This window comes from Moschus berezovskii, chromosome 7 (genome assembly GCF_049115385.1).
Source record: "Moschus berezovskii isolate FMDL1 chromosome 7, NW_MosBer_1.0, whole genome shotgun sequence".
Classification (NCBI taxonomy): Eukaryota; Metazoa; Chordata; class Mammalia; order Artiodactyla; family Moschidae; genus Moschus; species Moschus berezovskii.
In genome coordinates this window covers 92419023-92445267 of record NC_142466.1, presented here as the reverse complement: position 1 = coordinate 92445267, position 26245 = coordinate 92419023, and the positions used below count along the sequence as shown (strand labels likewise).

The 26245-nt window shown below is 55.8% G+C and overlaps 1 protein-coding gene across 3 annotated transcripts in view; it reads right to left on the bottom strand.

The window, feature by feature from the left end:
• Positions 1-26245, bottom strand: part of PHF2 (PHD finger protein 2) — a 90856-nt gene that overhangs the window by 5948 nt on the left and 58663 nt on the right. Inside the window, exons 4-18 of one of the 3 annotated variants that reach the window (XM_088838152.1) lie at positions 23578-23738; positions 20732-20873; positions 19425-19611; positions 18186-18348; positions 17138-17225; positions 16561-16667; positions 14913-15004; positions 13536-13625; positions 12571-12930; positions 8543-8662; positions 7994-8112; positions 6014-6192; positions 5797-5867; positions 4787-4950; positions 295-569 (exon numbers count right to left, since the gene is read on the bottom strand). In XM_088838152.1, coding sequence (XP_088694278.1) covers positions 295-569; positions 4787-4950; positions 5797-5867; positions 6014-6192; positions 7994-8112; positions 8543-8662; positions 12571-12930; positions 13536-13625; positions 14913-15004; positions 16561-16667; positions 17138-17225; positions 18186-18348; positions 19425-19611; positions 20732-20873; positions 23578-23738 — 2318 coding nt within the window. The remainder of the gene's footprint in view (positions 1-294; positions 570-4786; positions 4951-5796; positions 5868-6013; positions 6193-7993; positions 8113-8542; positions 8663-12570; positions 12931-13535; positions 13626-14912; positions 15005-16560; positions 16668-17137; positions 17226-18185; positions 18349-19424; positions 19612-20731; positions 20874-23577; positions 23739-26245) is intronic. The other 2 variants (XM_088838151.1, XM_088838150.1) reach the window with 2 other exon arrangements.

Genomic DNA, 26245 nt, shown 5'->3' with positions numbered 1-26245 from the left:
GTGCAATTCTGTTCACGTGACACATCCAGATGGGGAAAATCTATGAGTTGGCATAAATCAGCGTAAATCAGGGGAGGCATATAGACTCTTAATGGGCACAGGGCAGGGTTTCCTTTGATGAAATGTTCTCCCGTTGGGGGTGCTGACGGCGGCACACCCATCCCTCTGAACATACTAAGCACCACTGAGTTGCATGCTTCTGAAGGGAAACGTCTAAGGTCTGTGGATTACATCTGCAAGGGGGCCTGGCTGCCGGCAGCCAGGACGCGCGCCTCCCTGCACAGCGGCGCTCACCGTAGTCCGAGTCCTTGAAGCAGGCGTCCAGGTGGTCCTGCTCCTCCTCATAGTCGTCCAGGTCCACGCTGTTCTTGGCCGCCCTCTTCAGCAGCCGCTTGCCTGCGCTCTTCCCGCCAGCCCCGTTCTTCCGGGCGCCGTGGGCGGCCAGCGAGCTGCCCTTGGCCTGGCCAGCACCCCACGTGGTCTGCAGGCAGGAGTCGGAAGCCTGCAGGTTGGCCATGGACAGCATTCCCTGAATGGCTTCCTGTGTGCTGGGGGAGGCGGGGGGCTGGCTGGAGGCACAGAGAGACAGGCACTCAGCCCGCGGCCCACACGTCCTCCCACTCAGCAGCCGGCGTGGGGGGAGGATGGTAGCAGCTAATAATTTCCCCATGGAAAGGACCAGCTACCCGCTTCCTCTACCCTCTGCCCCCCACCCCCCAACATCGAAGGGAGGGCTGGAGGCCTTGGGACAGAGAGGGGCATAAATAGAGAAAAGAGTGGGGGGGGAAGCGCAGGGAGGGGGCGAGGGAGGGGCAGACAAGGTGCTCCTGACTTCTCCCACCAGGAAGTCAACAAGCAGACTCCCCTCAAGGCCCCAGGCCACCTCCCCTCCCTCTGCCATTCTCTGTGCACCCCTGTGCCCACCATGGGCTCCTGCACGAAGCCCCAGTCGTGGGCGCTTCCCCCACATCTCATCCAGCTCCTGAGATGAGGCAGCTCAGCCCTCTCCCTCCCATGGCACTCGATCTCCCCAGGTGACCCACACCATCTTTGCACGACTGCACCTGCACCCACACCCACACCCTCACCCTTACCCATCACCCCAGACATTTGTCCACCTGGGTCAGGATAGACCCCCCCAGCCTCCGGGGAGCCTGGCCACACCTCTCATTGCCCCCTGGTTCCTGAGGAAGCAGGGCCTGGAAGGGGACACTGCTTGGCTCTCCTCCCTGGTCACAGACCCAGGAGGCCCAGGAGGCTCAGCAGTGGGCCTGTCCTGCATGTGTGACATTCAGGCCCCCTCTGGCCTGCCCCACATGCCCCCTGGGGGATGGACACACCCACAGGGCTACCAGAACACAAAAGAAGCCCCCAAAAGTGGTTCTGCATGGTCCATGCCCCCTCCCCCACTTCCAAGAAGTGTTTGAAGCATCTCTAGTAAGACATTAAAATGAGAAGAAATCCCTGCTCAGACATAAGGTTCCCAAGACTGAGGTTGGAGGGTACAGGGAGACGGAGCTGGCCCCGGGAAACAGAGACACAGAGGGTGGTCCTCTGTGTTCCTGGGGGCCCACCGAGACACACTGGGACAAAAGTCATCCTGCGAGGGGTCCTGCTGGGCTCCAGGCCAGGGACTCTGCCCTAAGCCAGGAGGCAGCGACGGGCGGGCGCCTCTCTGGGCAGTCCTCCGTGAATACCACTTCCCCCAGCCCCCGCCCGGGCCGCAGTGTTTTGGGCTTTTGCTAGAAGCGGATGGATTATGGTTCCAAAGCCACAAACAGTGGGAAAAATCAAGTATGATCAGACCGCTGTGGAGAGTTAGGAACCCTCCACCGGACCTTCCACCTGCCCCAGTGTCTCCTCCCAACCCCCACTGCCCTGTGCCATGAGGGCAAAGGGACACCCAGACCCAGTCAGGAGCACATGGCATTTGGTAGCAGTAGGATCATTGCTATACCATCATCACTGATGCTTTCTGAGCAGGGACAGACCCTCACCAGCCAAGTATGAGAGCCAACAGGAGCCGATAGATGGCCCCCCACGCCCTGCACCAGGCTCTCCAGTGTTCTGCAGATGAGGCCCTGAAGGTCTCAGGCATCCTCACCCAGCCTTATGGCCTGGACAAATGCCAGGCTTCCTGCAGGGATGGGAGGGTGGGAGCCAGGACACCCACCAAGAGGGCCCTCCAGGAGCCAGCATGGAAGCCAGCCGCCTGCCTGTGCCATCTGGACGTCGTGGTCCCAGCCCAGCTCAGCTGCAACTGAGAGGGAGGGGCCTGGGAGCCCAGGGCTGCAGACTGGCCACGTGGGCCGGCGAATCAAGGAGCAAAGTCTAACCAGTGTGCATGGAAAATAATACCTTAATCCTCCAATTATCATACCAAAATCCTCTCTATTCCCCCCGGCGGTAAACACTAAGCAAACCATCCACAAGAAATTAACATATTTTCCTCCATTTTCTTCAGCTGTTTTTTTTCCAAAAAAGCAAATACTTAAAACAGAGCAAATGGACCATCAAACACTGACCTACACTCCAAATGGGAGACTTGGGAAAGGAACTGCCTGCGGCGGCCAAGGAGGCCAGCCCCGGCAGGCACACGTGCACATGTGCAGGCGTGTGTGAGCACACACGTGTGTACCTACAGATCAGTTCACATCGCGTCCAGAGACTGGCCGCCCTCTCCCAACAGGCCATGCCCAGGTTCAGTCAGGAGCCCAAGCTGCAGGCCCTGTGTCCCAGCTCACGGCAGAGTTCTGGCACCAGCCTCATCTGCCCTCATCCGGTTTTGGGGGGAGCTCTCCATGGGGCTCACAGGGGACCCGGGTGAGCGTTATTCAGTCACTGAGGTGCCAGCTAGCCAGGGCATTCCCAGAAGAGAGGCACCTCTGAAGAGGTGCGGGGCCAGCCCAGGCACCAGCCCCCTCCAGCAGAAGGGGGCTCACAGTCAGGCTTCTCCTCCCGGCAAAGGGGTCTCAGGTCAGGGTCCCTCCTGTCACCACCAGGGCATCTCTGCAGTTGAGGGGCTTGGGTCTACTTTATCTACAGAAACCACTTCACGCTGAACAGGAAATCTGTACCCCACAGCTCTGTAGAAGCCTCCAACCATACTCCACTCCCATGAAAGAAGGCACCTATGGCTATCTGTGAGCATAAAAATACTGCACCAAAAATGGTAATCTGTGAAAGAAAATACAACCATTTGATTTAGGAACTACATTTTTCAATCAAGCCCTAATCCTGCTGGGGCCCCGCTGTCTGAGATGGGGCTGACATATGCCTCCACCGGCTCAGGTAGCTCTCAGACCTCAATTCTGGTAGCACAGGCCGAAAGGATCTGGAGGACCAAACAAACCCCGGGCAGACCATGTAAGCCCTGCCTCCCTCAGGCCAAGTCACCCCCCATGGCTGGATGACACCATCTAGCATGGTCAGCCTTCCAGGACCCCCACGCTTGGGCTCCATCATTAGCAAATGGAGATTTTGGTCCTGCCTCTCTGCTGCCTCCTAGCTGTGTGGCCTTGAGCAAGTCACCTAAGCTCTCTCAGCCTCAGTTTCCCCATCGATGCAGCAGGAATCTCCTGATGACTCAAGAACTAGGAGGGGAGCCAGCCCTCACCATGTTGGCAGACATCTCCAGAATGGGGAGGCTGCAGGGGACATAGGCCCCCATCCCTTGGTTTTCTGTCTGTGGTACTTGTAGAAATTCCATGTGGAAAAAAAAAAAAAATGCCCCATGATGCTTAAAAACAAGAGCCAACTGGGACCGAAAGGGAATTTAACTGGGACTATCCTGAGAAAAGGGGCTTCCCTGGTGGCCCAGTGGTTCAATCCCTGGGTTGGGAAAATCCCCTGGAGAAGGAAATGGCAAACCACTCCAGTATTCTTGCCTGGGAAATCCCATGGACAGAGGAGCCTGGTGGGCTACAGCCCATGGGGTCACAAAGAGTCAGATATGACTGACCAACTAAATAACAACAATCATGAGAAAAACAAGCTCCACGGCCTCCCATCCAATGCAAAACCCCAAGAGAATTAATCCATTTCCCTCAAATCAAAGGATTGAAACTGGGAAGGCCTAGGCAGGGAGGACCACCTGAGCTGAGCAGACACATGTCCTGGCCTGCCTGATCGCCTGGAAGCTCAGGGCCTCCAGGAAAGGGCAGCATATACACCAGCAGTGAGTGGGCTCCTGAGGCCGCACATGTGGACTCAAACAGGTCTCAAGGGTAGCCTGGCTTAGCTCCCACACACTCCCAGTTGGGGTGGGAGTCTGGGACCCTGGCCGATTCGTCCCCTTCTCAAGGAGTGGGCTCTCACGTCCCAAGCTCTGAAGCCATCATCTCCCTTGCTGCAGAGGACGGCTCTGCGGGGAAGCCAGTTTGGGGTCCCAGAGAGGTCCACGAATGCTCTTTAACCTGACACCAGGCACACACTGTGATTTTCTTAGGTCATTTTTATGGCATTTGGGAGATGATGAGGCAGAGACAGCTGGACGTCCCAGTCTGGAAAAACCCTGATACCCTCCAGGTACCCAGCCTGGCCCTGCTTCCCCACAGGCACACAGATATGGTGGCCCCACAGACTCCTCACACAGGAGCTCTGCAACACGAAGGACCTACATAGCCAGCCTCCGCTCACCTCCCTGACCACCTGGCACCACCTCTGCCAATCAGGGGTCCCACTCCGACTGGGTCCAGCCTCCAGGACGTGGGCTGATGGAGTCCTGTTTGACCCAACTCTGTGGAAGCACCCACTCCCCCCAGTTCCCCGAGGGCACCAGGCCTACCTGTTGGGGTTGTACTCGAGTGCGCCAACCTCCTCACTGGCCTGAAGCAGGTCCAGGATGCCCGCGGCTGAACCCCCGCTGTCCTTCTTCACTTTGGCATTGCGGGCGGGCTTGGTGTCCGTGTCTATGTGCAGTGAGCCCTCATCAGAGGAGTCATCGCTCTGCTGTAGGGACAGAGCGGCCAATCAGAAAAGGGCTTGGGGGTAGGGATGGGGACTGTTTCACTCCAGTGAGAAAAAGAAGGTTTTAAAGAGCTTGTCCTTGTGCTGAGCACCGGGAGGCTGACTGACCAGACACACACTGCAGAGCATGGGCGCCAGAGCTTTGTGCTGGGAGCCTGGAGCCCCACCTGCACCACTTTCCCAGATGAGCCCTGGTTTACAGAACCTTCTGTGAGAGCCCCAGTACTGAGCACAGATACAAGAGGAGTTACCGTGGCTGGACAGGCATCAGGTGGGTGAACCTGCACCTGAAGGACACCAGTTAACAGTCCCTGGCAGGTGGCTCCGCAGGGACACCCTGGGCTCTGCGGGCAGGGTTATCACCCGTCTTCCTGGACTTGACCTCCTGGGAGATGGCCACCACATCCTGGGCTGTACATGCACGGTCTTGGAGGTTATCGAACTTAACCCCCATACCTCAGTGCAAGGCCCAACCCCCAGCAGCCTGGCCCGCTACTCTCCGTACCACCATCCTCAAACATCAAGGAAACTCATGGATCTGACTGAGGAGCGCAGCTCCAGAGGCCCCACCACTCAGATACCTGTAGACCTTCTGCAAGTCCCGACTTTGCTTTTGCCCCTTTGTGCAGGGCCCCAGGGCTCACAGTCCCACATCTGGAGCCCAGCCAGCCTCCCCAGGAAAACGTCCCCCTCTGCACTCCACCCAGAAAGCTCAGTCAGAGATGTCCCACCAAGTGGTAGGTGGGCCATTGCCTCTAGAATAGCCAGACGCAGGGATAGCTGTCTCACTCACTCCTGTGACCAGTGTCCCAGAAGGCAATCGCTTACCTTGTAGAGCGCCGAGTCCAGCTTTGGCTTCGTAACGGGCGTGGGCAGCGGCTCCTTCTTGTCCAGTAAGACTGAAAGCAGAGCAGATGGGAGTCAATGGCAACTTTGGAGGGGCAGAGGGGGACCCTAGTCCAGCCACATCCAATGCCCACTCCACATGCCTGGGATGACCCCTGCGGGGCTGGGCCTGCCCCCTCCCCGTATCCCCCCAACTCACAGGACAAGTCCCTCTTTGGAGCATTTTTCTTCCTCCTAATAGGGAATTCGTCAATCTTGAGCTCCCCATCATCCGACACGTATTCATACTCATCCCGCACTGGCTGGGGCTTGTCCTCCTTGAAGTTCTGCAAGGCCCCGAACACCCCTGGGCTGGGCTGTGGCTTGAGGGCCTTGGAGCTGGGGTGGCAGAAAAGGGTCAGTCAAGGGGCATCTGCACAGCCTGGCCAGTGCCCCCAGCACTCCACCCCTCAACAGGCCTTGGAAGACCAACAGTAAGGGCTGGACCCCTCCCAACCCCACAGCTTCCTCTCCAACGCCATGACCCCAGCAAGGACAGCACACAACCCACGGGGTATATGCCCAGCCCCTTCTCAGGCTGTGTGAGGTTGTGCCCCTAACTGCTCCCCAATCCTAGCCGCTGGACGAGCACAGACTTCTGTCAGCCTGCTCTGGGGCCTGATACAAGCTCAGAGTCAAGACACAGCCAGGGCCAACTGGCCTGGGTTTTTTATTCACACAGTTATTATGGAAAAATAATTTCAGGGCTGAGGTGTAGGAACAACATAAAAAGTCTCCCTCCTGGGGCCACAGGGCTACTGCAAACGAGGAGAGTCTGATGCTCCAGCTGCTGCCCCTGGGGTCAGCTGAGGGCACAAGTGCACACTCAGTAGTGGGGAACAGCAGGCAGGGCACAGGAATCTGCAGTTCCCAATGGGTACAGCTCCGACTGCCAACAATGAAAACACCAAGGACAGCTGGCAGTGAGCCCTGCTGGGTGTGGCCATGAGTTACATCATGCAAGACACATACACATGTACACACACACACCCATGTACACACATGGTTATAAAATCATGTCTCCTTTTCTCCCTTGCATTTCTAAACTCTAGCACGGTCAGTCAGTCATACAGTTAATGCTGTCAAAAGCTCCCCGGGACCCACCAGCTGAGCTTCAGATAAATCAAGGACATGCCCAGGGCCATGAAGTCATGGCAACAGATCCAACCCATCTGGTTGCCAAGAGGCCTTGGCACACTGCCATGGGCTCCCGGGAAAAATAGGCCCACCTGTGCCAGGCTCTGCAAGAGCACCAGACACTGACAGCTCTGTCCCTCACCACCTGAAAATGGCCTTCTTCCATTCTGCAGATGAGAAAACTCAGATCCACAGGTGTAAAGTGGCCCCGTTCTCACTGGAATGCATCTACCTCCTGTTTGTTAGGCACCCACGCTGCACTTTGGATTTAGCATACAACTGTCAGACCAAGGCCAGCAAGGGGCTTCTCGGTGGGCACAGGGTTCCTGGTCCACCCACCTCCCATCTGGCCAGTCCACCACACTGGTCAGCCGACCGAGATCCCTTATACAGTCTGGGACCTAGACACACCAGCTCACACACACAGACCCACCCAGGCTGGGTGTCCCATCTCTCAGCTTAGGGCCATCTCCTCCAGGAAGCCTTCCCACCAATTCCCTTGGGCACCCAAGGACTCCATAGCACCCCAGGCCCCACAAATCCTTCTTCTCCCCAGTCACAGCCATAATTTCAGGTAGATTTGACAGTACTGGGTTCATATCAGCCTCTCCCCACTGGCCTCTGGACTCCTAGGCCAAGGTCCTAACCCCTACCATGTCCTCTGTGACAGCCCAGGACAGCACTTAGATAATATCTGTCCAATCACACCCTCCCTTCCTTGCCGCACACACCACTGCTCCCCGCCTACCTACCTGAGCTCTTTGGTTTAGGAAGCAGGAAAGGGGTCAGCCTGGTGAGGCCCTCATGAGGGTGTGCCTGGCCACATCCTCTAGCTCAGGACAGGGGCTCACCTGCAGAGTCCTCCAGGAGAGTGTATGTGTGTGTGAGGTGTGCACAATCAGGGCATGAGTGTGTTTGGCGTGGAGAGGGGATGCTCAGGGTATGCGTGTGCAACATGTGGTGCATGCACAACCAACCCCTCCTGGCACAAGCACTCACGTACCCAAGCAGTTTCTTGTTGGAGAAGGAGAAGGAGAACTTGGTGTCCTTGTTCCCTGACAGCGGAGACTTCTCCAGCTTCTGCTCTTCCTCCATCTTCAGCAGGGAGTCGGGTTTGCTGTTCTGAAAAGCAAACCCCGGATTGTCCCTGAACCCCATACAGGTGACCAGTGGGCAGAGGCAGCAGGACAGCCCAGCCTCCTCCCTCTGACATGTTACCTGGGGACCCATGCAGCCCCTGGTCCACAGGAACTGCCCTCGGATTCTGACCAGCTCCAGGGATGGCCAGCTTGAACCAGGGCAGGCCACTAAGGGCAACGGTGCCCATCCTCTTAGGCTAAGCTGTGCCCACATCAACCCTCAGAAGGTGGCTCCAGGAGGCCATGTGCATGCCCAGACCCTCAAAGACCGTCACAGCACACACCTGACATACCCTGCAAGCACACAACACCAAGCCCACACCTGCCTCACACACCACCTTCTTTCACTAGCATAGCCCTCCCTGAGGGTAGACTCACTCGCCAGCACACCTGCACACACATACACACCTCACCTTATATTTCCATTTGGCCTCTGACTTGCTCTTAGTTTGCTCTCGGATTTCCAACCGCTCCACGTCATTCTGCGTGCTGATCACCTCCTTGTTGGGCACACTCAGGACATTCTTTGGGGCCTAGAAAATACTAGCCATGATCTAGTAGCAGACATGGGAGGGCAGCAGGGTCCATCAGGCTACAATACAAAGTCCCTACAGCACAGAGCCCCCACCTCCTGCTGGCCTATATACGTCAGTTCACCCATCCATCAATAAACCCAACAACATATCCAACAGCCATCCATCCATCTGCCCACCCATCCAATTATCCACCACCCATCTATCTACTACTCACCATCCACTATCCACCCGTCCACCTACCTACCATCCACTATCCACCTATCCATCCACCCACCCATCCATCCACACCATCCAACCATCCACCCACCCATCCATCCACACCATCCAACCATCCACCTCCTCACCCATCAATCCACACCATCCAACCATCCACCCACCCATCCATCGACACCATCCAACCATCCACCCCCTCACCCATCCATCCACACAATCCATCCAACCATCCACCCACCATCCATCCACACCATCCATCCACCCCCTCATCCATCCATCCACACCAACCAACCATCCACCCACCCATCCATCCACACCATCCATCTACCCCCTCACCCATCCATCCACACCATCCATCCACACCCTCACCCATCCATCCACACCATCCATCCACCCCCTCACCCATCCATCCACACCATCCATCCACCCCCTCACCCATCCATCCACACCATCCAACCATCCACCCACACCATCCATCCACCCCCTCACCCATCCATCCACACCATCCAACCATCCACCCATCCATCCACACCATCAATCCACCCACCCACCCATCCATCCACACCATCCATCCACCCACCCACCCTTCCATCCACACCATCCATCCACCCACCCACCCATCCATCCACACCATCCATCCACCCCCTCACCCATCCATCCACACCATCCAACCATCCACCCACCCATCCATCCACACCATCCAACCATCCACCCACCCATCCATCCACACCATCCATCCACCCCGTCACCCATCCATCCACACCACCCATCCACCCCCTCACCCATCCATCCACACCATCCATCCACCCACCCATCCATCCACACCATCCATCCACCCCCTCATCCATCCATCCACACCATCCATCCACCCCCTCACCCATCCATCCACACCATCCAACCATCCACCCACCCATCCATCCACACCATCCATCCACCCCCTCACCCATCCATCCACACCATCCATCCACCCCCTCACCCATCCATCCACACCATCCATCCACCCACCCATCCATCCACACCATCCATCCACCCCCTCACCCATCAATCCACACCATCCATCCACCCCCTCACCCATCCATCCACACAATCCAACCATCCACCCACCATCCAACCACACCATTCACCCACCATCCATCCACACCATCCATCCACCCCCTCACCCATCCATCCACAACATCCAACCATCCACCCACCCATCCATCCACACCATCCATCCACCCCCTCACCCATCCATCCACACCATCCATCCACCCCCTCACCCATCCATCCACACCATCCATCCACCCCCTCACCCATCCATCCACACCATCCAACCATCCACCCACCCATCCATCCACACCATCCATCCACCCCCTCACCCATCCATCCACACCATCCATCCACCCCCTCACCCATCCATCCACACCATCCATCCACCCCCTCACCCATCCATCCACACCATCCATCCACCCCCTCACCCATCCATCCACACCATCCATCCACCCCCTCACCCATCCATCCACACCATCCAACCATCCACCCACCCATCCATCCACACCATCCAACCATCCACCCACCATCCATCCACACCATCCATCCACCCCCTCACCCATCCATCCACACCATCCAACCATCCACCCACCATCCATCCACACCATCCATCCACCCCCTCACCCATCCATCCACACCATCCATCCACCCCCTCACCCATCCATCCACACCATCCAACCATCCACCCACCATCCATCCACACCATCCACCCACCATCCATCCACACCATCCATCCACCCCCTCACCCATCCATCCACACCATCCAACCATCCACCCACCCATCCATCCACACCATCCATCCACCCCCTCACCCATCCATCCACACCATCCATCCACCCCCTCACCCATCCATCCACACCATCCATCCACCCCCTCACCCATCCATCCACACCATCCAACCATCCACCCACCATCCATCCACACCATCCATCCACCCCCTCACCCATCCATCCACACCATCCAACCATCCACCCATCCATCCACACCATCCATCCACCCACCCACCCATCCATCCACACCATCCATCCACCCACCCACCCATCCATCCACACCATCCATCCACCCACCCACCCATCCATCCACACCATCCATCCACCCACCCACCCATCCATCCACACCATCCATCCACCCACCCACCCATCCATCCACACCATCCATCCACCCACCCACCCATCCATCCACACCATCCAACCATCCACCCACCCATCCATCCACACCATCCAACCATCCACCCACCCATCCATCCACACCATCCATCCACCCCCTCACCCATCCATCCACACCATCCATCCACCCCCTCACCCATCCATCCACACCATCCATCCACCCCCTCACCCATCCATCCACACCATCCAACCATCCACCCACCCATCCATCCACACCATCCATCCTCCCCCTCACCCATCCATCCACACCATCCATCCACCCCCTCACCCATCCATCCACACCATCCATCCACCCCCTCACCCATCCATCCACACCATCCAACCATCCACCCACCCATCCATCCACACCATCCATCCACCCCCTCACCCATCCATCCACACCATCCATCCACCCCCTCACCCATCCATCCACACCATCCATCCACCCACCCATCCATCCACACCATTCATCCACCCCCTCACCCATCCATCCACACCATCCATCCACCCCCTCACCCATCCATCCACACCATCCAACCATCCACCCACCCATCCATCCACACCATCCATCCACCCCCTCACCCATCCATCCACACCATCCAACCATCCACCCACCATCCATCCACACCATCCACCCACCATCCATCCACACCATCCATCCACCCCCTCACCCATCCATCCACACCATCCAACCATCCACCCACCCATCCATCCACACCATCCATCCACCCCCTCACCCATCCATCCACACCATCCATCCACCCCCTCACCCATCCATCCACACCATCCAACCATCCACCCACCATCCACTTATTCATTTACCAACCATTCATCCATCCACTCACCCACTCATAAACCATTCACCCACCCATTCGTTCAATGACTCTTCCTCCTCCTACCCTTCCTTCCTCCCTCTCTTCTTTCCATCCACCCATCCATCTATTAAACACATTCATCTACCCTCTTTGCACTGAGAAAAGGAAAAACCAATGTGCTCCACTTAAGCCCTGAAACACTGGGTAATGATCTCCCACTAGCACGAAACCATTCAGTATGGCCTGCTTTCAGAGACTCATAGTTCCCAAGTCCATACCTAAGACCCTCTACTCACACGGATGGGTCTTCAGGGCCAGGCCTGCTTCTCTTACTGCCTCAGGGGTTCAGGGCCCCAAGGACGCTGGCCCTGTCACCACCTTCACTCCTGCCTCCCCACTGCCCTCTAATGGGTGCCTCACCCACCTTTAGGTTTCAGCCAATGTCTGGGCCCCAGGGAAGACTCAGCGGCTTGTACCCCCAGGTGACCCTTTATGGTACCACCCTGACCCAGGACAGGCTCCACTGCCTTTGTCATGAGGGTCTCTCCCCAGTTGCCCACTACACCAAGCTTGTTGGGGCAGAGCCCAGCTGCCCTGGGTCTCCAGCCCAAGGACACAGCAGGTCCAGCACCAGCCCACAGGCCTGCTCCCCGGAGGTGTCTGCAGGCCCGCTGACTATAGGGAGGGAGTCAAGACCACCCACCTTGCCCTTCTTAGGAGGCTCAATCTTGGTCAGTGCCTCCTTGGTGTGGGCCTCCAACAGGTCCAGGTTGGGGATGGTGGGTGACACTGAGCCCCTGCACTTCTTCCCTTTCTTCTTGCTCCCATCCTTGAGCTTCAGTGATTTGGGAGGCTTGGGAGGCTTGGGGGGCTTGGGAACTTTGGACGGCTTGGGCATCTTCACGGTTTTGGGAGTCTTTTTTTTGGACACTTTCTCCAGGAAGGACCGCGGAGGGCTGGCCTCAATGGGGGATGGGGGCTCCTCCTTTTCCCGGTCCCCAAAACAGACCTCGTCTGAGGAGACAGCCGCAGTCACTTCAGGTCGGGAGGCCTTGGAGGCATTCTGGGAAAAGGACAGGAAGAGGTGACAAAGAATGCCTGCTAGGAGGGTCTCACAGCCCAAGGCCATGGGAAACAGGCAGAAAAGGAGCATCTGTCTGCATCACTGGTGACACACTCACATGTATCCTACACCATCTGTATAACAGGCTCACACCCATCTACACCATCTATGAACACAGTCACATCATCTATACCATCCATGTGACAATTTCACACCTGTCTCACGCCATCCACATCAGCAGCCACTTGACCCCTCTACTTCCTTGGGGACTGTTGTCTCACCCTAAGGCACAGGGAGGCTGGGGGCTGGACAGGCTCGCACAAGTTGGGTCTCAAAGGGCTGAAGTAGTCCTTGCTGCAGAGTCGTTCCCCACCCCACAGGGGGCTGCACAGCATCCCCACACTCTCCCATTCCCGAAGATCCCACCAGGAGACTGTGAGTCTGCCACCACGGCCTAGGATCCGGCGTCATCGTGCAGGTGACCCTGCCCCAGAGGGCTGGGGGAGGGGCTGCCTCCCGTGTGGCCGACCCTCGCAGGATAACCAGGGAAGACAGGCAGAGACATCCCTCAAGCAGGGTCAGCAGGCCACCAGGGTGAGCCCTACCTCACTGAGCCGGATCTCTTTGGCGAGGTCTTTGATGAGCTGCGAGGGTTTGAAGTGCTCTGGGAGCTCGTCCTCATGTTCTGCCAAAGCCTGCAGGACAGCACATGCACAGGATCAGCTGCCAAGTCTGGGCACAGATGCCCACTCCCCTTCCACTTGCACAGGCTCAGCTTCTGTGGTTCCTGACTCGTGCCCTTTGTCCCTCCAGGCTGTTCCCCATCTACCCAGCCAGGATCTCCAGCCCCACTGCCACCCAGACAGGCAGAAGGGAAGGCATTGCCACAGGTGTGGACTGACTGCTGGGGGCCCTAAGGGAGTTCGCCCACTGTAGCCAGACACTGTGCCGATGAGGAGGCTCTGTCATGATCCCACTCTTACAGATGGACAAGTAAGTCCCAGTGGGGAGGGGGTGCCCAGCGCCACTACCAGCTGTGACGTGAATGTAGACCATCCCTTCTTCCTGGGCGTGAGGCCACTTCACCTGGCCAGACAACTGGTGTGAGTTGGGGGCACACCCTGCCCCACTCCAGGCTTTGAGAACGGAAGGAGGGCCCTAGGAGGGTACCTACTGCCCCACCCCACCCAGCTCACCCATGAGAGATGCACAGTGCTCCTCTCTTGGACTCCCCACTTCCTCAAGACTTTCCGGGGGCCTGGTGGGATCTGCTCAGACTATGCTGGCACCCGTGACTGGCAGGGGCTCCCAAGGCAGTAGACAGGGAGCCCCAAGGCTGACCAGACCTCTCCCCTCCCTCTGTACCAACAATCCAGGCAGGATGCCAAGGGAAGTTGGAAGTTGCTTTTCTGGAGCCTCCCTGAGGAGAAGTAGCTGCTGCATGGATGCTAGTGAGGGTGCTGATGCTTTCAAATGGGGGGGGGCCCAGAAATGCTGCTTCAAGAGAGTCAGGAGGGGCACAGGGGAGTGCTTCTGTGATTGGGGGTGGGGGGGATGGAGGCACGCAGGGCAAAGGGACTGTCCTAGTCACAGAGCAAAGCCAGCTCCTGAGGTAACGCCTGCACCAGTCAGTGGGACAACGAGGACATCTCCACTCTCCTATTCAGAACGTGAACCTCCAGCCAGTCACTGACTCGAGTCCTCCCCACTCCCTGGCCTTCAGGGTCCATGCAGTGCTCTCTCTACCACCTCACTTCCTCTCACTGAATCTCCTTGCCACCCAGCCCCACCCCTCAGGCCAGGTCCCTAGGTGGCGGGCCCTCTCCCGCACCTGCCCCCACCAACAGATACATGACTGGCCAGGTGGCCCCCACCTGCTTCTCACATGCTAGTTCCCACTGAAGGAAGGACAAGCCCGAGAGATGATGTCCCGCCTGCCACCCTCCCTTCTGCCCTGGCTCACGCCTAGCACACTTCCCTACCTGCTTTCTCGTCCATGATCTGAAAGCACCATTGAGAATTTTAGCTCCTTGGACTAAATGAGGGGGCAGCTGCTTCCCAGATTTGTGAGAACCTGAGGGAAGACGGACGGGTTTGCTCAGGAGGGTGCCCACCCTCCCCTGCCGCCCGCAGGTGACTGAGAGCCCCGGTGGTGGGGGACACTCAGGGCCAGACCTGTCAGAGATGTGTGCCCACCACCACCTGCCCAACTGCCAACGGTTCCTCTTGGAATCCAGGGGATGCCCATCTAAAATGCTCTGCAAGGGGCAGGACTGGCCTTCCCATTGTCCACCCACCAGGCCCCTCAGGCAGATAGGCTGGCTCCCCCGTCCACTGGTCCCCAGCCTGCAACAGTGAGGGACCACAGTCAGGCCCCAAACCAAGCATCCCCAATGCTTTCTGATTACCACCCTCTCACAGTCCCCTGCATAGCTGAGGCAGTGGGTCTACTTCCCACTGGGGTGGCCCAAGGCAAGCACCACCTCAATCACATCCTTGGGAGCCAGAGCTGCCCCCAAACAGAAGGGACAGAGAGTTCCCCCTTCAGGCAGAGAGTTCACCATGGAGGCCGAGCAGCCCTGAGCTCTGACACCACCAGATGACCATGTTTGGCCTGTGGCAAACCCCTGGGCCCTCTCAGCTCTGAGGCTGCTGAACTGTCAGCCCCGTCACAGAGGAAGGCCCAAGGCAGAGAGGCAAAGGCAGACCAGCAAGGCCCAGCTAGTCAGCAATCACCCTGGTTAAGCTGTCCCCAGGTCCCCAGAGTGTGATTCCATCTCCCCAGCAAGAAACCCCAGAGCAGGGCACTCCTTCTGCCTGGAGTACAGGGCTGAAGTTTAGAAAATGATGGATGAATTCATTGAAACCTAGCCAGCCCAGGTTAAGAACCATTTTCAGCTTTCTGATCTCAAATTAGAGTCAAAGTACAAAGGAGTCCTGATAAGGAGGTCCCTACTTGTGGCTCTTATCAGAACACAAGAGAGCAGCTTCCTGGAAGGCAGGTGCTGCTGAAAAAGGAAGCTCTCCATGAAAGCAAATGCTCCTCCTGCATCCCTCACATGGCTGCAGAAAGTCTGGAGACCTGAGCAGGAGCTGGCCACCTGGAGCTGATCCCAAAGACAGGGCTGGCAGGATGTAGGATGGAGGGCCATGGTTATGGAGGGCAGGGACCCAGCAAAACCCATCCCTCCCCACAGCGTTCCCTGGGGGACTCTGGCATCCACACTCCCCCAAGTACAGCAGGGATGCTACTGGGGTCCCTCAGCTGGTAGCCAGGCAGACCCCAGGCCTCTCGATGTCCCAACTGAGCCCTGTCAGTAACCACACAGGGCCACAGGGACCAAGCAGAACACATACCAGGTCTGGAAACATGTGGCCAGAGCTCCTTCTGCAACACCAGATGACCCTGCAGGCAGAAGCCCACTCCAGCCCCACAGCACATAGACAGGGAAAGCAAGGCCTGGGAGCTGAGGGGACTTTCTGCTCAGGCCCCATGAGGGCAGCTCTCAGCCTGTGCCCACCCTGCTGCATGATGGCAGAACTGTGACCGCTCCCCGGCATGCTTGAGCTCTGCCCGCAAACTAACTGTCCACAGCCACAGGCAAAGACGCTGACCAGGAGATGACGTACTTTTGAACGCCTCCAGCAGGTGCTTCCCCATGTACCAGCAGGCAGTTTCGAAGTTGGGAAACTGAGTCAGGCTGCCCAGTTTCAACCTTCTTTCCACTTCGTATGCTCTGGAAGCCACAGCAAAGAACTATTCAGTGTATGAAGCCCTGAGCAGGTAATGCTAAAGGAAGGTGAACCCACACCACAACCAGAGGCTACGCTGCAGCCATGCCCACTCAGGCCTCCCTGCTGGGCCTTAACAGCAAGGTGAACCAGGGGACCACCTCAGGATGACCACCTGGCGTGAAGGTGAGCCCCATGGGCCATGGCTTCTAGAGCTCTGGGTCAGTGCCCAAGGAGAAGGCAGCTTGGCCTTTCAGTTCCCCCCAAGTCTATTACAGGCCTGAGACTGTCCAGCAACCGGGCAACTCAGGGGCCCTGGTAGGATCACAGCTCATCTCCTCCTTCCTCCCCACCACGCAGACGCCTGGCTAGGCAAACAGCCATGCCGAGGGTCACCCGTGGGCTGGGCCCAGCCAGGACTCAGGGGAGGCATCATCATACCACGGTGGAGCCTGGGAATCAGGTGTGACCCTACCTCATCTGCATCTCCACACTCAGGCTGTGGAGGAAATGTCCCGCGAAGGCCAAGCAGTCAACAGGCGTCAGAGTGGCGTAAATCCAGCCTGCGGGGACAGGGATGAGGCCACCTCTTCACAGTGTTCTCATGCCAGGCTCTTGGCATACTTGGCCTGACTCCAGCCAGCATGGGCTCAGGCTCCTGCCAGCCCTTCCTCTGTGCCCCCAACCATCTGGGGCCCCGGAAGATTCTCTGGCCCTGGCTTTTATGTAATGAGTGGGTGCGCCCTCCCAGAAGGACGACCTGTGTTTGAAGTGACCCAGTCTGTTCTATCCAGTCCTGTATGGTACAGATAGGGAAACTCAGGCCCAGGAGCCCAGGAGACTCGCTCAGACCCAACCCAGGGGTGGGCTGCCTGGCATTCCTGATCTCCACATGCAGGACAGATGGACAGGCAGAGCTGCCACAACTTCCAGGAGAGCTGGATTTGTCTCCCAGAGTCTGGGAAATAACTGTGGTTGTAGGAAACAGGAGTAGGGGCTAGATCAGGAAGGACTCAGAGGCACATAAGTCAGTGGAAATGTGAGGGCCTCCATATATGACAACTAGAAAATCTGAACACTGATTGGCCATTGGGTAATACTGGCATGGTTAACTGTTCATTTTTAAAGCGTGATGATAGTACTGTAATTATGTTATTTTTAAAAAGAAACCTTACAAATACCTTCACCTTAAAAGGTGAAGTATTTACAGGTGAAGCAAAGTGACATCCTAAAGGGCATTATCTGCTTGTATCTGCTTTCCCCTTTGTGTTTGAAATGTCCAGATCAGCAAACACCACCTCTGACAGTGTGACTGGGATCTCTGGGCTGGGCTCTCAGGGCCCCATGCAATCCCACAGGCCTGGCCTCCAGGAGCACAGGGGGTTGCAGGGCCTCATGGCCCCGAGGTGGCCCCAGAAGTGACCACAGAGCAGGACTGAGCCCAAGGCAAGGCAGCACACAGCCAGGGCATGACCTCCCAAACATCAGAGGTGGGGGACACAACACAGGGGCAGGGCACTCACCCGAGGGAATGAAGAGGGTCTGGCCCTGTTTGAGCGTGCACTTGTAGCATTTGTCCACCTGATCAGCAAAAAACATCTCGCTGTGGTTTGAGGCTGACTGCCAGCGCTCATACAGGGAGATGTTGGCTGAAGCTGGCTTGATGAGATAGAAGATCTTCTCCCCCTGCCAACAAAAGGCCATTGGGAGAAACTGTCATATGCTGGGATGCTGGGGGTGGGTAATGCCCACCATGTCCCTGGACGGGTCCTAGCTTCAACACCATCCTCCCAGGCCCACCATTCCTCCCCTGAAACACTGGGGCCACATGTGCTTTGGAATCCATAAGTGTGCATGTCAGGAGGATCCTGGGCATAGGTGCCTCAAGCAAGTTCAGGGCAACCCCTGCCACTCCACACTCCATATCTTTGCAGCACTGTGGATGCTGTACGTGCCAAAGGGAACAAAGTTGTGACCTGCAGTCTGACGAGTTAAAAGAAAGCTCTTCTCTTGAGAGTAGCCTGGGTTCCACTGGAGATGAAAGGATGGTACCCCCTGCCAGCTACAGCCCAGCTCTACGCTTGGTCTAGGGAGATCGACAGGTCCTCACTCCCGGGGCAGACAGGCTGAGGGCAGGAAATGCACAAAGGGTGGCAGGACTTGCTCAGGCCCTCAAAGGGCTGGGATAGGAAGTTGAGCCACCTCTCCTAGCCCAGGCTCCAGCAGGTCTGGGAGACTCCGCTCGGGGTGGTGAGCCCAATGCTTAGGGTCTCCTTTTGTGTGTGTTTTCACATCTCCCTTTTCCTCTAGCTTCCCTATCTGTTCCCAGCCAGAAGTCCCTCGCTTTCTCTGCTGCTCAGATGCCACCGCAGCGGTGCTCCCTGGCCCCTGGCCAACCCCTCATTCTCCCGATGAGGGATATTCCCTCACCGCCTCTTTCAGGAAGGCTCTTCCAGCACTGTTCTCCCTTCCCAGACACGAGCACTCGGTCAGCACTACAGTGGGCCTCCTCTGATTGTTTCACGAGCCTCAATATTTAGAAAAAGCAGCACACGTGTGCTGCTCTGGTCCTGAGTTGCTCCCCAAGGGCCCAACATCTGTGTCCTTTCAGTCAAGAAACATCTTGTCCCTCTTCCCACCTGAGGCTGGCCACTGTTAGGGCCTGTGGGGACTACAGACGGTCCTGCCAGCTCTGGTCGAGAGCAGGTCTTGCCCTCAAGGCTCAGATAGGGCCCCCGTGGGGAGCAGAGGCCAGCGCTCACCTTGAGCACATGGTACCAGGCAGAGGCACCCCCGGAGTCGATGTGAAAGTCGGTGTAGCTGTCCTTCACGCAGATCAGGCAGTACTTGGTCACCTTGGGCTTGGCCAGCAATGCGTCATCAGGCCAGTAGTTTTCTACCCAGGACAGTTTCTTCACAATGTCAGGAGGCTCCACGAAGCTGGACATTCTGGGGTTCGGGACAAGAAGGGCGGTCAACAGTGACAGGAATCGTCAGCACATTTGTTATGCCCCCTGGGAAGGGAGGGCAAGGTGCTCTGCGATATGAGTCCCACATCTATTTCTCCACCTCAGGCTACATGGCATTGCTCCCATTCTGCTGCTGCTGCTGCTGCTGCTGCTAAGTCACTTCAGTCGTGTCCAACTCTGTGAGAGCGCATGGACGGCAGCCCACCAGGCTCCACCATCCCTGGGATTCTCCAGGCAAGAACACTGGAGTGGGTTGCCATTTCCTTCTCCAATGCATGAAAGCGAAAAGTGAAAGTGAAGGTGCTCAGTCGTGTCAGACTTCTTGTGACCCTCATGGACCACAGCCTACCAGGCTCCTCTGTCCATGGGATTTTCCAGGCAAGAGTATTGCAGTGGGTTGCCGTTGCCTTCTCCGATGCTCCCATTCTACCAGGTAGCAAACCAAGGTTCACAGAGTGGGCAGAAGGAGCCCAGCTGCTAGGTGTAGCTATGGCAGGCATCTAACACTGGGCTCTCCACCCAAAGAGAAGGCCCGAGAACTATCTACCCCAGAAACAGAACTATCTACCCCAGAAACAACTTCCTTCTTGGAGAAGTGGAAAGAGACTTTTCATATGGGTCATGCTAGTGTCACTGGGCACGATGGGTCCTTGAGAGTAAAAGTCACTGCTCATGAATAGCCCAGGCGAAGGAAAAGCCACTGCTCTCCAGAACAGACAACAGGGTGCAGCAACTTCTCGCCATGCTGGGCCATGTCAGACCAGATAACTCATCTTCAGGGAAGATGAGAAAAGGCAAAGACAGCCTTTGATTCTATTAAATGTCATTGTCCTGGACAGAACACACAATACTGCATCGAAAACATCCAGCTCAGCAGCACCTGTGCGGTGACACTTCAGCCAAGCCGAGAACAGGGCTTCAGTGTTCCTGCTGCCTTGGGCACATCTCTGCCTTCAGGGTCGTGCCTGCTCAGACAAGACAGTCATAAATCATTAACTAGGCCACCCAGACCTCAACAGCCTCAGTCACAGGCCCTCCTCTTTAAATCTTCAGCATGTTCCAAACCAGTGTTTCTATCCCTCCGCCCTGGCCCCACTCACCTGGTATCAGAGAACTCAAGGTTGGTGAGGTTAAGGACCCGCTTGCGGTTGGTGCTGTAGTAATAGTCCACAAACTCCTTCAGCTTCATCTTGCAGTCCTTCTGCTTGGTGACGTCTGTCACATCCACACTTCGCTCTGGGCCTGGGGAGGCAGCAGGGGAGGGTGAGTGCACCCAGGATGGTGATGTGGCCTCCCATGAGGTTGGGGGCCAGAATGTGCAGAGAGAATGCTCACTCACCCTCTGAAGACAACTGAGGGGAGGGCGGAAAGCTGAGGCTCTAGGTTCTAAGATCTGACCCTCCTCCCACCTGCCCTGCCCACTGCTTCCCTTGGCTGACCATGAAGATGCCCTGGTGCAGTGGGGTGGCACGATCAGCAGCCTCAGCTAAGGTGGCCAGATAAGCAAATAAAAATACAGGACACCACATGAGCTTAAACTTCAGCTAAACAAGGGAGGTGCTTTTAGTGTATATATGTCCAAAATAATGCATGGGACATATTTACACTTAAAATTTTTTTTAATTAAAAAAAAAAACAACAACGCATTTCTAGGAGGCCAACTCCACATTCTGAAGGTTGATAAATAAAAGGAAAAACATTTATCCTACATTTTCTATAGTTGATGGGGAAAGTTCAGGGTAGAATTTTTTTAATGACAGACAAAGCATTCTGGATAACCAAGTAATGAGGAAAAGTTCTTTACAGAAGACTCACAATAGAAGAAAAGGACAGAAGTAGCCAACTCTTCCTTTGCAACAGTCCTCAGCACTGCTCACACAATGAGCTGAAAGGCTGATAGAGCTTTCTTTGGACAGTTGAGACTGCACTGCCTTGACCACTGAAAAGAAGTGGGTGGCAGCACCCCTACCCTAAGGAGTCCTGCCGACAACATGAACTCAAAGCTAAGCAACCTCTAACCACCTATTACAGGAACTACTTGGGACAGAAGAACACGTTAAATGACACCACAGGGATGCTGTTAACCAAATCCCCAATATAAGATTTCCCCAAGTCACAAATACAAAAGACTCTCCAGGAGTAACAACCTCATTTCTCCAACAAACCAAGGGAATGGGAAAAGGACGGGGGCTGATACAGAAGAGACTAAAGGGATATAAAACACAAAATGCAGTTGAGGGTCTTATGTGGATTCATATTCAAACATCCAAATACAAAAAAAGGTGTTCTGGAGGCATTTGGGGAGAATGTAGGTGAGCCTTACGTGATTTTGAGGAATTATTATTAGTATAATAAAGGGAAATAATGGAACTGTGATCATATATTTTTGAAAACTGTTAGTGCTGTGTACTGGAATCTTCATGGGTGAAATGATGTTATGCACAAGAAATCTGCTTTCAAATAATTGGGGGAGGGCAGAGTTGGGGAGATGGATAAACAGCTCAAAGCTGGTGGGTTCTCTGACCAGTACTGGAGACAAAGGGGTTCACTGCTTACTTCTCTTATTCTATGTGTGTATGAAAAGTTGCATTTAAAAAAAAAGCCCAAGAAGTGAAAGAAAGACCTTTAAACCTCTGGACCATCTCCTCCCTTATTCGGTAAGCCTCTTCCCACTCCTGCAGGCACAGCTGATCAGGGAGCAGGGGAGGCAGCATCCGAGGCAGGGCTGGCCCAGCCTTTTGCAGCTGGCTGAGCCTGAGGCCTGGGGACAGACTTGTGAGCAGGACAACACTAGCTCCTGTGTAAAAATAGCTTATAAAAATGCCTGACACCTGGTAGGCACTCACTAGATATTACCTGTTATTACATGTGCTACAACGTGGCAGAAACTGCCCTGGACAGCGGTCGCTGCCAGAATGAAAATGTGAGTCCTTTCTTCCTCTCCGCCACAAGCTGGTCATCCTTGGGGCCTCCCCTGGTGGGCTCCAGAGAAGGGGTGTTCCCCATCCCAACCCCATTCTCCAGAATGCCACTGACTTCCTGCGTGGCTTGTACAGATGGTCTCCCTGAATTCTCATACCCATCTCATACTCATGCCCCCGACCCCCAACTCACAGCCTTAAGGATGCAGAGGGTCAAGAGCTCATAGACTGAACAACTTGTCTGAGGGCCTCAAGTACCCGTACCCTCCCATCCGGTATGTGGCCAGAGTGGCCCAGGGCATTTGCCTTTTCAGGGTCTTTCTTCTCCCCTCTCCGCACTGGTCACCCAGGCATCCCTGTGACCACCCCAAGCCCTGGCAACCATGAGAGCCTCAGAGCCAGGGCAGTGTGGCCACCAGCCCCTCCAAGGTCACTGCAAGTGCGTGCTGGCCTCTCTGTGCCAGATGATGCTGGGCTACAAGGAGAGAGGCTACATCTGGCCTCTCTGTGCCAGATGATGCCAGCATGTACAAGCACCTGCTCCACCCAGAGGTGTCCTGATCAAGTGGGTCCACAGCACTGAAAGCTGCGGGGAACACAAGACAGGGCACCGAAAATACCAGCGAGAACCCAAAGGGATCCAGGACAGGAAGCCCCGGGGCCATGGGAAGACACGTCTGGGGCAAACAAGGGAGGTCAGCTGGGGAGGACACGGCACAAACCTCAGGGGCAGAGAATCACACAGTTGAGGCCCTCCCAGGAATGACTATCATTAGCGCCCAACAATAACGAAACCTGTAGCTGGCAGAAGCCAGGGGACCCCACGCAGCCGCCATTCCGTGGGCACAGTAACTGAGAAGGGAGGAGGCCTGGGTCACACATCATTTGCTGGGGCACGGGGTCTCGTTCTAAGAAGAGCACCCATAATGGCGCATAGGAAGGGACCCAGTCATACCAGCTCACAGTGTACACAGGGACTCCTGGCTCAGGGAACCCATAACTCACTTGCAGGAGGGGACACTTACCCACGTAGTTCTCGACGTCACTGACGTAGAAGGTGGGGGCTGGGACCGCCAGGCCCAGCCCATCTTTCTTGGGTACAAGGATGGGCTCGGTGAAGCCATGCTCTTCCATGTAGCCCAGTGTGAGCTGGCTGCCCGACACGCGGGCTACCACATCTTCTGCACTGCAGGGAAGTACAAGTCGGAGGTCACGTCAAGCCCAGGTGCCAGCCTCCATGACAGGCCTGGACAGGGCCTCAGGGCCGGAGACATGGAGCCTGCGCTCTAGCCATACCACCCCCGCCCCCACGCCCCAGGAGGACCTGCTGCAGTGTCTCACTCAGCGGTCACAGGACAGCCACAGGGTAGACACGGCAGAGCCCCACACACACTCATCACAAGAACCTCGAGGCCCAGGAGTCCAGGGCCGTGGCGAGTGGAGAAGGGGACACACCACATCTGTCCCTCTTACGACAGAGGGAGGCTCAAGAGGTGTGAGCAGGATCCCTCCCCGTCCTCCCTGCTCTCCACTCACCCCCCATTCAATAGTACTCTCCTTGAGTGCTCAAAGGTCAAACCGCTGCACAGGGGTTAGATCCTAAGGGCACAGCTGATGGAGATAAACCTCTTTTCAGAGAGAACCTACCCCCTGGACAAGCTAAGCACAGGACCCAGGGCTGGCTGGGGTGCTGTGGTCAGCAACTCTCCTGTCTCCTGTGTGCTGGATGCCACCCTGGGCGCCAGGGACCTGCGGGGCCCAGCTGCAAAGACCCCTGTGTGCTGAAGCTGGAGAGGGGTTTTCATCAGATGAGTATGCAATGCCATTAACCCACAGCTGAGAGCAGTGCTACAGCGGAGAGAGCAGGAAGCAGGATGAGACTGGGCCTGGGGGGATGGCAGTGAGATGGGCAGGGCTCCAAGCAGAAAGTATGTACTAGCAAAGGCCTTGGGGAGAGGAAAGTGTGACAAGTGTGAGGAATGAGAAGAACCTGGGTGGCTGGGGCAGGGGTCAGAGGGAAGCACCCAAGTCAGCGGTAGGCCAGGCCACCTCAGGCCAAGAGCACTGGGGAGCCACTGGACAGCTTGAGCAGGGCAGTGACAGTCAGAGGTTCTTCTGGCTGCTCTGCAGACATACAGCGGACAGCAGCAGGACCAGGGTGGGGCAGGTGACTATGGAGGAGGAGGCTCAGCGTGCGGTGCCTGGACCAGAAGGTGACAGTGAGAGGGAGGTGGCAGACTCAAGATTCAGATGACGTGTGGGCAAAGGTGAACAGCCGAGGGACTGGTCATTGTGATCAAAGGACTGGGGCCACTGACAGGCCTGGGGATGGGGCAGGAGTGGGGTTGGAGCAGACCTAGAACTGAGTAGGGACACACTTGTTGGGACTGACCAGTGGACGCAGATGCACATCCAGACAGGTCAGGAGCTTAGAAGGACTAGTGGCTGGAGAAAGAAGCTGAGGAACCGCTGGCCAAGGGACAATCTATGAGGCCAGAGAAACATACAGTGGGGAGCAAGCGGAGTTCCCAGAATCCCTCAGGAAGAGCCGTGAGAAGGGGAGGAGACCAGGCAGGGGAGGGCAGCCAGCATAGCATAGTGTCACGGTCTCCACAAAGGACATGACTCCAGGAGGGGGGCCCACACCACTGCCATGTGTTAACAAGGGCCAGTTACAGTGAGGACTGAAGAGCGATTCTGGGGTTTGGGCGGAGTGTTAGGGATAAATCAGAAGGAGTGAGCGGAGGGTGAGGAAGAGGGAGTGTGCTGGGCAACTGCTATGAGAAGCTCTGGGAGCACTGGGACAGTAGAGACAGCCGTGGAAGCCACAAGGCAGCGGGAGGTAGAAGGCTGCCCTTGACAAGCTGGAATCCCAGGCTCTTTTCTAGTCACTAGCGACAGTTCTGGATTCACACAATACCCAATGGATTGGGTCTGGAACTACAAAACCCATGAGGACCCAGCAAGAGGCAAATATGAAACCATCTGTGGAGACACCTCAGAGCCCAGGGCAGACTGGCTGCCATGGGAATCTTGCCCTCTGAAGATCATGCATCACACAAGGAGGTAAACCCCCAGGGGGAAGAGCCAGCAGCGTCATCTGTCCAGAGAAGTAGAGCTCAAAAACTGAGGATAATAAGATAATCGTAAAGGGGATTTTAAGACAAATACATTAAACCCATTCAAAGGGATAAAGAGAAGAGAAAGAGGAGAAAGAACAGGCAACAATGAAAAGGAACAGGAATTATAGAAAAGAAAACTATGCTGATTGAAATTTTTACAACTCAGCAGATATATTAAATGGTAGCCGGCTAAACAACATTGAATTTGATTAAAAAAAAAAAAGATTTGAAAAAGTAAGAGAGAATGGGGAAGAAGTGCTATTAAAACAGAAAACAGAACATGTGTCAGAACTTAGATAAAATATGACACCCCAAATTAAAAGTGCTTACTGAGTCCTGAGAAGGATAAATAAAAGCAAATGCACATTAGAAGCATCTCAGTATATTTATGGTATATATATATAAAAAAAAAAAAACACTCCAAAGTTTCCACACAGAAAAACAGATTATTCACCAAAAATGAAAATTAAATAAAACAAAAACTCCAGCAACTAGGCTGATATCAGTAACAGGAAATGTCAAAAGAAACAAAATATTATAATATCTCCGGAGTTAAAGGAAAATAATTTAT